General features: G+C 40.1%; 1 protein-coding gene across 3 annotated transcripts in view; it reads left to right on the top strand.

Annotated features, from left to right (window-relative positions):
* Window positions 1-11,315, top strand: part of LOC109208556 (DExH-box ATP-dependent RNA helicase DExH5, mitochondrial) — a 31,180-nt gene that overhangs the window by 17,186 nt on the left and 2,679 nt on the right. For all 3 annotated transcript variants that reach the window (XM_019371683.1, XM_019371681.1, XM_019371682.1), the window contains exons 9-15: window positions 6,720-6,887; window positions 6,962-7,234; window positions 7,613-7,807; window positions 10,004-10,207; window positions 10,381-10,450; window positions 10,544-10,692; window positions 10,815-11,120. In XM_019371683.1, coding sequence (XP_019227228.1) covers window positions 6,720-6,887; window positions 6,962-7,234; window positions 7,613-7,807; window positions 10,004-10,207; window positions 10,381-10,450; window positions 10,544-10,692; window positions 10,815-11,120 — 1,365 coding nt within the window. The remainder of the gene's footprint in view (window positions 1-6,719; window positions 6,888-6,961; window positions 7,235-7,612; window positions 7,808-10,003; window positions 10,208-10,380; window positions 10,451-10,543; window positions 10,693-10,814; window positions 11,121-11,315) is intronic.

Below are 11,315 nucleotides of genomic sequence, written 5' to 3' on the forward strand. Positions count from 1 at the left end.
TGAGTCTTGGGTCATTGATTTAGGTGCATCTGATCATATTGCTGGTAACAAATCTCTTTTCACTACTATTTCATATTCTCAATCACTCCCAACAGTCACAATGGCTAACGGGTCTCAAACCATGGCAACTGGAATAGGCCAAGCAAGTCCACTTCCTTCCTTACCTTTAGATTCAGTTCTTTATGTTCCCAGTAGTCCTTTTAATCTCATAGCTGTTAGTAGCTTAGCCAAATCACTTAAATGCTCTGTTTTATTTCTTGATGACCTTGTTTTTATACAGGAACACAGTACAGGGCTGATCTGGTACCAGGCGTGAATTAGATGGACTTTACTACCTTATCCTTGCAAAATCACATGGACTCACATCTTATCTTTATTCAACAACTTGTCCTGTACTGATTCACCAGATGTATTACATAAACGGTTGGGACATCCCAGTTTGTCAAAACTTCAGAAAATGGTATCTGGTCTATCTCACTTGTTCACTCTAGAGTGTGAGTCATGTCAGCTTGGTAAGCATACCCGCTCCCATTTCCCTCGACGTCTTGATAATCGAGCAGAGTCGCCTTTTACTTTAGTCCATTCAGATGTTTGGGGTCTTAGTCGGGTCAGTTCTACCTTGGGATTCCGCTACTTTGTTAGTTTCATTGATGATTATTCCAGGTGCACTTGGATATTTTTGATGAAAAATCGATTTGAGGAGTTCTCTACTTTTCAAACCTTCCATGGTGAAATTCAAAATTAATTTGGGGTTTCTATCCGCACATTTCGTAGTGATAATGCCTTAGAGTATTTGTCTTCCCCATTTCAACAGTTTTTGAACTCTCATGGGATTATTCATCAAACATCTTGCCCGTACACATCCCAACAAAATGGGGTAGCTGAAAGAAAGAATATACATCTTATTGAAACTGCTCATACCCTAATCATACAATCTCATGTTCCGTTGCATTTTTGGGGGATGCAGTTCTTACATCTTGCTATCTTATTAATCGTATGCCATCTTCAGCTATCCAAAATCAAGTTCCATTCTCTGTATTGTTTCCCCACTTACCTTTGTTCTCTCTTCCACCCCGTGTCTTTGGGAGCACGTGTTTTGTTCATAACCTTACTCCAGGAAAAGATAAGTTAGCTCCTCGTTCTCTTTAAGTGTGTATTTTTGGGTTACTGGAGAACGCAAAAGGGATATCGATGCTATTCTCCTGATCTCAGGCGGTACCTTATGTCTGCTGATGTTACTTTCTTTGAAACCCAATCATACTTCATAAGTCCATGTAATCACTTAGATATATTTGAGGTGCTATCCGTTCCATCTTTTGGAGATTCAGTCACTATCTCCCGTTCATCTTTACCTATACCTCCAGCTCCAGCTCCACCTCCAACACCTATAGCTCCAGCTTCACCACCTACAGCTCCAGCTCCACCTCCACCACCTATAGCTTCAGTTCCACCGCCTAGTCCAGTTCAACCTTCTACAGCTCCACTACTCCTGACTTATCATCGTCGTCCACGCCCAGCATCAGGCCCAGCTGATTCACGTCCTGCACCTCATCCTGCTAATACTGCGGAAATGTCTCCTCTTAGTCAACCGATTGCACTTCGGAAAGGTATGCAGTCCACACTTAATCCTAATCCCCATTATGTCGGTTTAAGTTACCATCGTCTGTCATCACCCTATTGTGCATTTGTATCATCTTTGTCCTCTGTTTCCATCCCTAAGTCTACAGGTGAAGCATTGTCTCATCCAGGGTGGCGACATGCTATGATTGACGAGATGTCTGCTTTACATACGACTGGTACTTATGAGCTTGTTCCTCTTCCTTCGGGTAAATCGACTGTTGGTTGTCGTTGGGTGTATGCAGTCAAAGTTGGTCCATATGGCCAGGTTGATCGACTTAAGGCTCGTCTTGTTGCCAACGGGTATACTCAGATATTTGGGCTTGATTACAGTGATACTTTCTCTCCCGTGACTAAAATAGCATTAGTCCGCCTTTTTCTATCCATGGCTGTTGTTCGCCGTTGGCCTCTTTATCAGTTGGACATTAAGAATGGTTTTCTTCACGGTGACCTTGAGGATGAGGTTTATATGGAGCAACTGTCACGACCCGGATTTTTCCCACCCTCGAGGGTCGTGATGGCGCCTACTAATAGGAGCTAGGCAAGCCAACTTAATTAGCAATTTCATTAACACCTGTTCCTTTTTAACAATTAACGACATTAAATAAAAGCGACGGAATTAAAATCATAAGCGGAAGACTTAAATGTAGATAGATGATCGATAATACAGAAGTTCCAACACATATAACTCTACCCCGGGACTGGAGTCACATACTCACGAACATCTAAGGAGTACTACATACAAAATCTGAAAGAAACATAATCTGTTTATCTCGGGTACAATGAGATGACAGCCAAATGTAAAGATAGAAGGGAGACGCCAGGCCTGCGAACGCCTGCAAGCTACCTCGGGTCTCTCTGGACTGAAGGTTCGCCCCTGTGCTAATGCTGCTGCTGCTGCTCAATACTTGGACCTGTGCAAAAATGCACAGAGTGTAGCATCAGCACAACCGACCCCATGTGCTGGTAAGTGCCTAGCCTAACCCCGACGAAGTAGTGACGAGGCTAGACTAGACCTCACATAAACCTGTGCAATTATAAATATACAGCAGAAATCGAAGTACAAGGCAACTAACAGTATGGGAGGGGAAACATACTGTGGGGAGATAACAATATTAACAGTAGATCCAAAGTAATCAATCTAGGTGCAACTTAAAATTTCCGGCGAACAAGAAACTAATACCAACACTGAACGCATTTGTATCAATCACTGTTGCGGCGCGCAACTCGACCCTAATATATTTCAACACTGTTGCGGCGTGCAACCCGATCCACAATTATCACTGTTGCGGCGTGCAACCCGACCCACAATTATCACTGTTGCGGCGTGCAACCCGATCCACAATTATCACTATTGTGGCGTGCAACCCGATCCTCATATAACATTGTTGCGGCGCGCAACCCGATCCGTAATGTATACCTCTCAACCTTGCCCAACAACAGTCACAAATAAAGGGCAAGTGAGTAAATAAGTATTTGGAAGGAAATCCCAACAAGGGTACACAAACAACCAATAACAACCATGCAAGAGTAAATCGTTATTCCTCTTTTTCTTTCATTTTCATATCCTAGTTCTCATTAGCACTCGTGTCAAGCTCCAAGGCATTTCTCGTTTCATATGCTCTCACCATTTGTATTTCAGACCGAGCCAATGCTCCACGAAGTTCCACAATCACAATATCTTTCACAAGGTGTTTACAACGCATAGAAGCCATCAATTAAGCATGGAAAGCATAACAATATCCAAACAATCCACATATAAGGACTCACGGTCATGCTAGACCCCAATGTATAGGAACTCGTCACCATGCCTATACATCGTACTCGATAATTTAGCAATTAGCAAACAAGACTCGACTCCTATTCCCTCAAGCTAGGGTTAAACCAAACACTTACCTCAACTTCCACGGCCAATACAATCCTCCACAATCGCTTTCCCCCTCGAATTCGGCTCCAACTCAACCAAATCTATGCAATAAGGACTTCATGTTATCAATGTGTGCTAAACATCAAACCCAATGACTAATTATATCTTTTTCATCAATTTACCCCAAAAGGTCAAAAATGCTCCCGGGCCCACACGGTCAAAACCCGAGGTTCGAACCAAAACCCGTTTACCCATTCCCCATGAACTCAACTATGTAAGTTATTTTGGAATCGGACCTCGAATTGAGGTCCAAAACCCCCAATTTTTAGAAAACCTAGGTTCTATCCTAAATTCCCAATTTTCCCATTAAAATCTTTGTTTTGAAGTTTGAAATTGTGTTTAAGGATGTTAAGGAGTATAGAAAAACAGTTAGAAATCACTTACCAATCGTTTTGAAGAAGTAAATCATTTGGAAAATCGCCTCTTATGTTTTGGGTTTTGAAAAAGTGAAAAATGACTGAAAATCCCGACTTTATATACTGTACTGAAGACCCGGCGCGGACCGCACAAAAATGCCCCGCGGCCGCGCCGAGGAAGAGTGGGGAAACCACTCTCTGAATCTACCCAGCGCGGACCGCGCTGATATGGCACGCGGCCGCGCTGGTCGAAATGGAATTCATTGGCCCTTTGAACCTAGCCACGCGGACCGCGCAGAAATGCACCGCGGCCGCGCGGAAATGACCGCGGCCGCGCTGGGGGCCTGCAACACCTGAACCTGCAACCATCTGATATTTCTAGCCTAAGACCTCCCGGGACCTACTCAAAACTCACCCGAGCCCTTGGGGCTCCAAACCGAACATACATATAAACTCAAAAACATCCTACGGACTCATTCGCGCGATCAAATCGCCCAAACAATATCATAATCATCAAATTAGGCCTCTAGACCCAGGATTTCCTTCCAATTCTCATAAAACATCAAGTTTAGAGTTTTTAGTCCAAACACGTCAAACGACGTCCAAATTCAACTAATCTTTATAGAAAGTACTTAAGCCGTATATAAGACTTGTACCGGGCGTCGGAACCAAAATACGAGCCCGATACCACAGTCTTTTAATCAAATTTCATTTCCAATTTCCTTAATTATTTCCAGAAAATAATTTCACACAAAAATTCATTTCTCGTCTTGGGACCTCGGAATTTGATTCCGGGCATACACCCAAGTCCCATATTTTCCTACGCACCCTCCGGGACCGTCAAATTACGGGTCCGAGTCCGTTTGCCCAAGACGTTGACCGAAGTCAAACTTAATCAATTAAATACCAAGATTTAACAATTTTTCTCACAAATTTCATATTTAAACTTTTTCGGCTACGCGCCCGGACTGCGCACACAACTTGAGGCAACCCCAAATGAGGTTTCCAGGGCCTCAGAAGTACATAGGGAGTAGGAATACAGGTGATGTCCCTTTAGGTCGTCACAGCAACGACCCGGTTTTGTTGCTCAGGGGGAGTCTAGTGGCCTTGTATGTCGGTTGCGTCGGTCCCTCTATGGTCTAAAACATTCTCCTCGAGCCTGGTTTGGTAAGTTTAGCACAGTTATTCAGGAGTTAGGCATGACTCGTAGTGAAGCTGATCACTCTTTGTTTTATCGGCATTCTGCTTCAAATCTCAGTATTTATCTGGTGGTTTATGTTGATGATATCGTTATTACCGGCAATGATCAGGATGGTATTACTAAGTTGGAGCAACATCTATTTCAGCACTTTCAGACTAAGGATCTGGGCAGATTAAAGTATTTTCTAGGTATTGAGGTTGCTCAGTCTAGCTCAGGTATTGTTATCTCACAAAGGAAGTATGCCTTAGACATTCTTGAGGAGACAGGAATGACAGGCTGTAGACCTGTTGACACTCCTATAGATCCGAATTCTAAACTTCTACCAGGACAAGGGGGGCCCGCTTAGCGATCCTGCTAGATATAGGCGGCCGGTTGGTAAATTAAATTACCTCACGGTGACTAGACCTGACATTTCCTTTCCAGTGAGTGTGGTAAGTCAGTTCTTGGATTCTCCTTGATATAGTCATTGGGATGCAGTTGTCCGCATTCTTCGATATATAAAATCAACTCTAGGTAAAGGATTATTGTTTGAAGATCGAGGCCATGAGCAAATTGTTGGGTACTTAGATGCTGACTGGGCAGGATCACCTTCTGATAGACGTTCTACGTTCGGATATTGTGTTATAGTAGGAAGTAATTTGGTGTCTTGGAAGAGCAAGAAATAGAATGTGGTTTCTCGGTCTAGTGCAGAAGCTGAATATCGAGCAATGGTTGTGGCAACTTGTGAGCTAGTTTGGATCAAACATTTGCTTAATGAGTTGAAATTTGGTGAGGTCAGCAAGATGGAACTGGTGTGTGATAACCAAGCTGCCCTTCATATTGCATCAAATCCGGTGTTTCATGAGAGAACTAAATACATTGAGATTGATTGTCACTTAATCAGAGAAAAGATACTCTCAGGAGATATTGCTACAAAGTTTGTGAAGTCGAATCGAATGATCAGCTTGCAGATATTTTCACCAAGTCCCTTACTGATCCTCGTATTAGTTACATATGTAACAAGCTCGGTACATATGATTTGTATGCACCGGCTTGAGGGAGAGTGTTAGATAGTTATGTACGTAATATGTTAGTCGTAGTCCCACATAGAATAGGAGTATGATATGTATTGTATAAATAGGGCTCATTCTATTATAATTAAATCGAATATCAATAATATAGATTTTTCTCCCGTGCATTCTCACACTTAGAGAAGACACATATCTTCCCAGTTGCTAAAAGGAATAGGAGTGAATTTTTCCGGTTCAGGATGTGGGGTTTCTCTAATTGAATATGTGGTAGTTCATTTCTTCTCTTTCTAGGTAGCCCATCTGTATGTTTAACATCATCCCTGCTTGCTATGTCTTAGTTAAGGCACCAAGCAACAAATACAGATTCATCTTTTCTTCCTCGACGCAATTTGATCCATACTTCCATTGCTTCCACATTGTTTTGTGGGTATTTTGGTAAAGTACATGTCAAATGCATTATGTGGTGATGGCTCATTTAAAAAAACAGTAATTAGTCTAAAATTTTACTTTCTTCATCAGTGAATTTCTCTTTTTGCTATCCTTAAAATTAGGGAACTCATGAATAGTTGGAGTGCTTTAAGTTGAAAAGTTTTTCCATTGTCTATTAGGGATTTACATATCCCGTTCGCACTCATTTCCTCGAAAATATTTTGGAGATGTCGGGATACAGATTGACACCAGACAATCAGATTGATGATTATGGTCAGGAGAGAACGTGGAAAATGAACAAGCAAGCTCCAAGAAAAAGGAAGAGCCAGATTGCTTCTGCTGTTGAGGTTTCCAACTTAAAAGCAACTTCCACAGTTTTCATTTGCTACAATTCCTGTGCTAATATATTCTTTGTCGTCAGGATGCCCTCAGAGCTGCTGATTTCAAAGAATTTAGCCCTGTGACACGCGAGTCTTTGTCCTGTTGGAATCCTGATTGTATAGGCTTCAATCTTATAGAACATATTCTATGCCATATTTGTGAAAATGAAAGGCCTGGTGCTGTTTTAGTTTTTATGACTGGTTGGGATGATATAAATTCTCTGAAGGATAAGCTACAATGTCATCCTATCTTGGGAAATACCAGCCGTGTTTTATTGCTGGCATGCCATGGTTCTATGGCTAGTACGGAGCAGGTAAAGAAATTTGCTTTTAAGTCCTTTTACCTTGCATTTGCTTTACATGCTATATTTTTCTTACATGCAATTGTTAAGAAAATGTTCTGTTACTAATCTGAAAATACAGTATAAGCATTACTAGTCATTCTTGTTCTCTGTCCTTATACATTTGGTAATTTGTATAGTGTTCTCCCCATTAACTGGTGATGTGATGCTTCTCTAGTCTATCAAAACGATGGCTTTTTTTTATCTTTTGACTTGTTAGATTGAGCGGTTCTATAATTCACTAATTCCTACTTCAGAAAATAAAATGGAGTTCACAGATGTTAATTTTCCAGTTTAACATCTAAGTTCTTTATGTGTTTCTTACTCATTGCTCCCTCTTCATGCATTTAGAGGTTAATATTTGACAAGCCTGAAGATGGAGTGAGGAAGATAGTGTTGGCTACAAATATTGCTGAAACCAGTATCACAATCGATGACATAGTTTATGTTATTGACTGTGGCAAGGCAAAAGAGACGTCATATGATGCACTTAATAATACTCCTTGTTTGCTTCCTACTTGGATTTCAAAGGTTTCAGCTCGACAAGTAAGGCACTCTACTTTTCTTGTCCTTTTGTTTCTGAAATTTCTTGGAAGATATGGCTGTGTATGTGCTTTATAATAAATTGTGTGATTCATGCTTAGAATTTTGTGATGGATTTTCTTTCCCTAGCTCATTGCAACAGTCTGGCAGGGGAAAGAAGCGTGCACATGCGAAGGAATGCCTAATAGCTGCAAATAGATAGATTGACTAGCAAAGCAATAATGATACCCATGGAACCTTTTAGGTCTTTCAAAAATCTATCAAGTACAGTGATTATAACAATGCATCATCAGATGCTTTGTGAATCTACAAAACTGTCAAAATATCATAAATATCACATTTCTGATCCTCATACAAGAACCTTTTCTTTGATGAATGGCCTGTGCTTTGAAGCACGTTTCAATTTTAAGTTCAGATTTGAGGAGTACTTTTTTAACCTTAGGTTTACTTCATTCCAGGAAGTCCTTTGATCAAGGGAGTCTGATAATTTTTGGCTTATGCCACAATTTACTGTATGGGATCTTCTTGCTGTATCTCTACCAAGGAATTAAGATTTTCAGTTCTATTTGAATTCCTGCTTTTCTTGGAAGTCAATCTTCAGTCTATATTTCGCAATAGCCCTTTTAGGAAAGAGACCTGTGGCTTACTAAAGACGCATATTTCCTTAAGTTTAAGTAAAGCAAATGTTCCGAGTGTGATGGTTCTCGGTGAAGCTTTGTTGCTCCCTTGTATTATGCACCTTAAGTCATGGAATTCCTAATTGGATTGTTAGGTTATGCTTCATCTTTTCCTTGTCTAATTTATTATTGACGTCTATTCAAAAGCTGTGAAACAGGAACAGCATGGTGTACTTCCCCTGCTTTTATGCTCCAAAGCATCATCCATGTCCTTATACCAAGTTAATATGTAAAAATTCAGCCATAAAATTAAAATGAGTCCTTATCACAAAAAAGAAAAAAAGAAAAATCACTCAGTCGAGTCATGTAACTATTCTTTTCTTATCTGTTGAATGTCAATATTTAAGGAAGACCTCTGCACTTGTTCTACTCGTTGTCTATGGCAATTGTTGTGATATTAAGTCCTGCCAAATGCACCTAGTGCAAATATGATAGAAGCTGCAGAATATTTTGGTTTTAGGCTAACACAGTCCTAAGTTACTTATTCCCTCTGTCCAAAAATTTATGTCCTAGGTAGGCTAAAAAAGTGGTTTTGGTATTCAAATGGGAAAGCACCATTGAGTTGCTTTTGGGTTTTCCAAAAAATTCAAGAAATGTTCATATTCAGCGGTTGGTTGATCCTTTGCTTTCACATTCGAGTGTTTGCTCGTCGTTTAGGCCTGTGAGAGCCAACTGCAATTCTGGCTATAAAATGTTCTTTCTGGATAAGAACTCTAGCTAAAAAATATTGAATAGGAGTTTTCCTTAGCGGATATCATTTTTCAATGCCCAAAAAGGTTAAGTAGACTTTCAATTTTTTGAGAAAGAAGGCTAAGTGGACATTACAATTTGGAAGAGAGGGTGTTGCGGATACAGTCTGCCAAGTAACTAGCAGTACTAAGAGTTTGCCAGAGACTCAACTCATCAGGAAAAAGAAATAGCTGAAGACTAAAGATGACACTATATATAATAGTATAGTTGTAGGTTGTCATTGCATGATAATTGGCAATGTAGCCTTCATGTTACTACCGATTCTTTTAATGTCAAGACCAAGACTTCTTGGGTCTAAGTGAGATAAGTCTTTGGATGGTTGCAAGCTTGGAGTTTGAGTTGGAATGCAAACTCAGTGTACTTAGTATATTTCATCGTTGTTTTTCTGTTAAAAAAATCCACCGTCTTTATTTCCTCATATCTTACCAAGAACACGAAAAACAGAAAGGGAATTGCTTAGAAAATTATATTGTGATAGCCTATGAAAGCACAGTCATCACACATAGACACGCAGATAACAAGGCTCAACGCTCGGCCTTGGTAAATCATCGTTCCTCTCAAAATATGTGTAAGACCGCAAGGATTTATTTCACTTTATTTTCTGTCAATCTTTTTTTGTTCATGACAAGTTTTTACCATGTCATGACATGTGCCTGGTACTAGAACTTTCTGTTTCTTTAATAGGAAGTTCTCCCTTTTCATGCTAATAATCTTTCGGTTACTGCCTATAATAATTTAACTGTATGATGTTGTTTACTCATGCAACTGATAGAGAAGGGGAAGAGCCGGACGTGTTCAGCCTGGAGAATGCTATCATCTTTATCCCAGATGTGTGTATGATGCTTTTGCTGATTATCAATTACCAGAAATTCTGAGAACCCCTTTGCAATCTCTTTGTTTGCAAATTAAAAGTTTAAAACTCGGTAGCATCTCTGAGTTCCTTTCAAGGGCTTTGCAATCCCCCGAGTTATTAGCGGTAATACTCATTCAGATTTGTTGCTCTTACTTGTGTATTTATGATATTATAACAATTTTATTATTCTTACAGTTTACTGGCATATGCTGTAAGTTCAGACCATCTCGAAAATGGTACAAGTTCATTCTTTGCTTGTTGCTGTAAGTGAATTCTTCTTTTTGTTTTGCTGATAGGTTCAAAAAGCTATTGAGTATCTGAAAATTATTGGGGCTTTAGATGAGAGTGAAAATTTGACTGTTCTAGGTATGAAATTTGGCTGTTATTGAATCATAATCATATTCAAGTCTAACCATTTAGTCCTCTGATTTTTCTGTCTTTGCTGTGGTTCAATGACAGGACGTTACTTAACAATGCTTCCAATGGAGCCTAAACTCGGAAAAATGCTTATACTTGGTGCAACTTTGAATTGTTTGGAGCCGATATTAACTATCGTTGCTGGTCTTAGTGTCCGAGATCCCTTCTTGACACCGCTTGACAAGAAAGATGTAAGTCAAGCCTTCCACTTTGCTGTCAAATCATTGTTTGATTCATCTTCATTAGTTGGGTCAGACATACTTTCTTTGAGAGACCAGTAATCGTTTTGAGACATGCTACCTCTTCTTTTCAGCTTGCAGACGCTGCTAAGGCTAATTTTTCACGCGATTATAGTGACCATCTTGCTCTTGTTCGAGCGTATGAGGGCTGGAGGGATGCTGAAAGAGACCTAGCTGGATATGAGTACTGCTGGAAGAATTTTCTGTCTGCACAGTCTATGAAAGCTATTGATTCTCTTCGCAGGGAGTTTTACTCTTTGCTGAAGGATACTGGTCTTGTTGACAGCAATAATACCATCTATAATTCTTGGAGTTATGATGAGCACCTCCTTCGAGCAATTATCTGCTATGGGTTGTATCCTGGAATCTGTTCTGTCCTGGTAAAACCTTATGTCTTTCTTTATTTGCTTCAACGTAGTAATCTTAGGGATCTTATTCCACAGCTAGTCTTTGCCATTTTATTCTCTTTGAAACAATCTGGACACTAGCATTTATCCATAGTTACAGATGTATAATCCTATGTTAGTGAAAGTGCCCTCTTGGGATGATCTTAATCTTTAACTAACGCCTCTCTC

Source organism: Nicotiana attenuata, unplaced genomic scaffold (assembly GCF_001879085.1).
Source record: "Nicotiana attenuata strain UT unplaced genomic scaffold, NIATTr2, whole genome shotgun sequence".
Lineage (NCBI taxonomy): Eukaryota > Viridiplantae > Streptophyta > Magnoliopsida > Solanales > Solanaceae > Nicotiana > Nicotiana attenuata.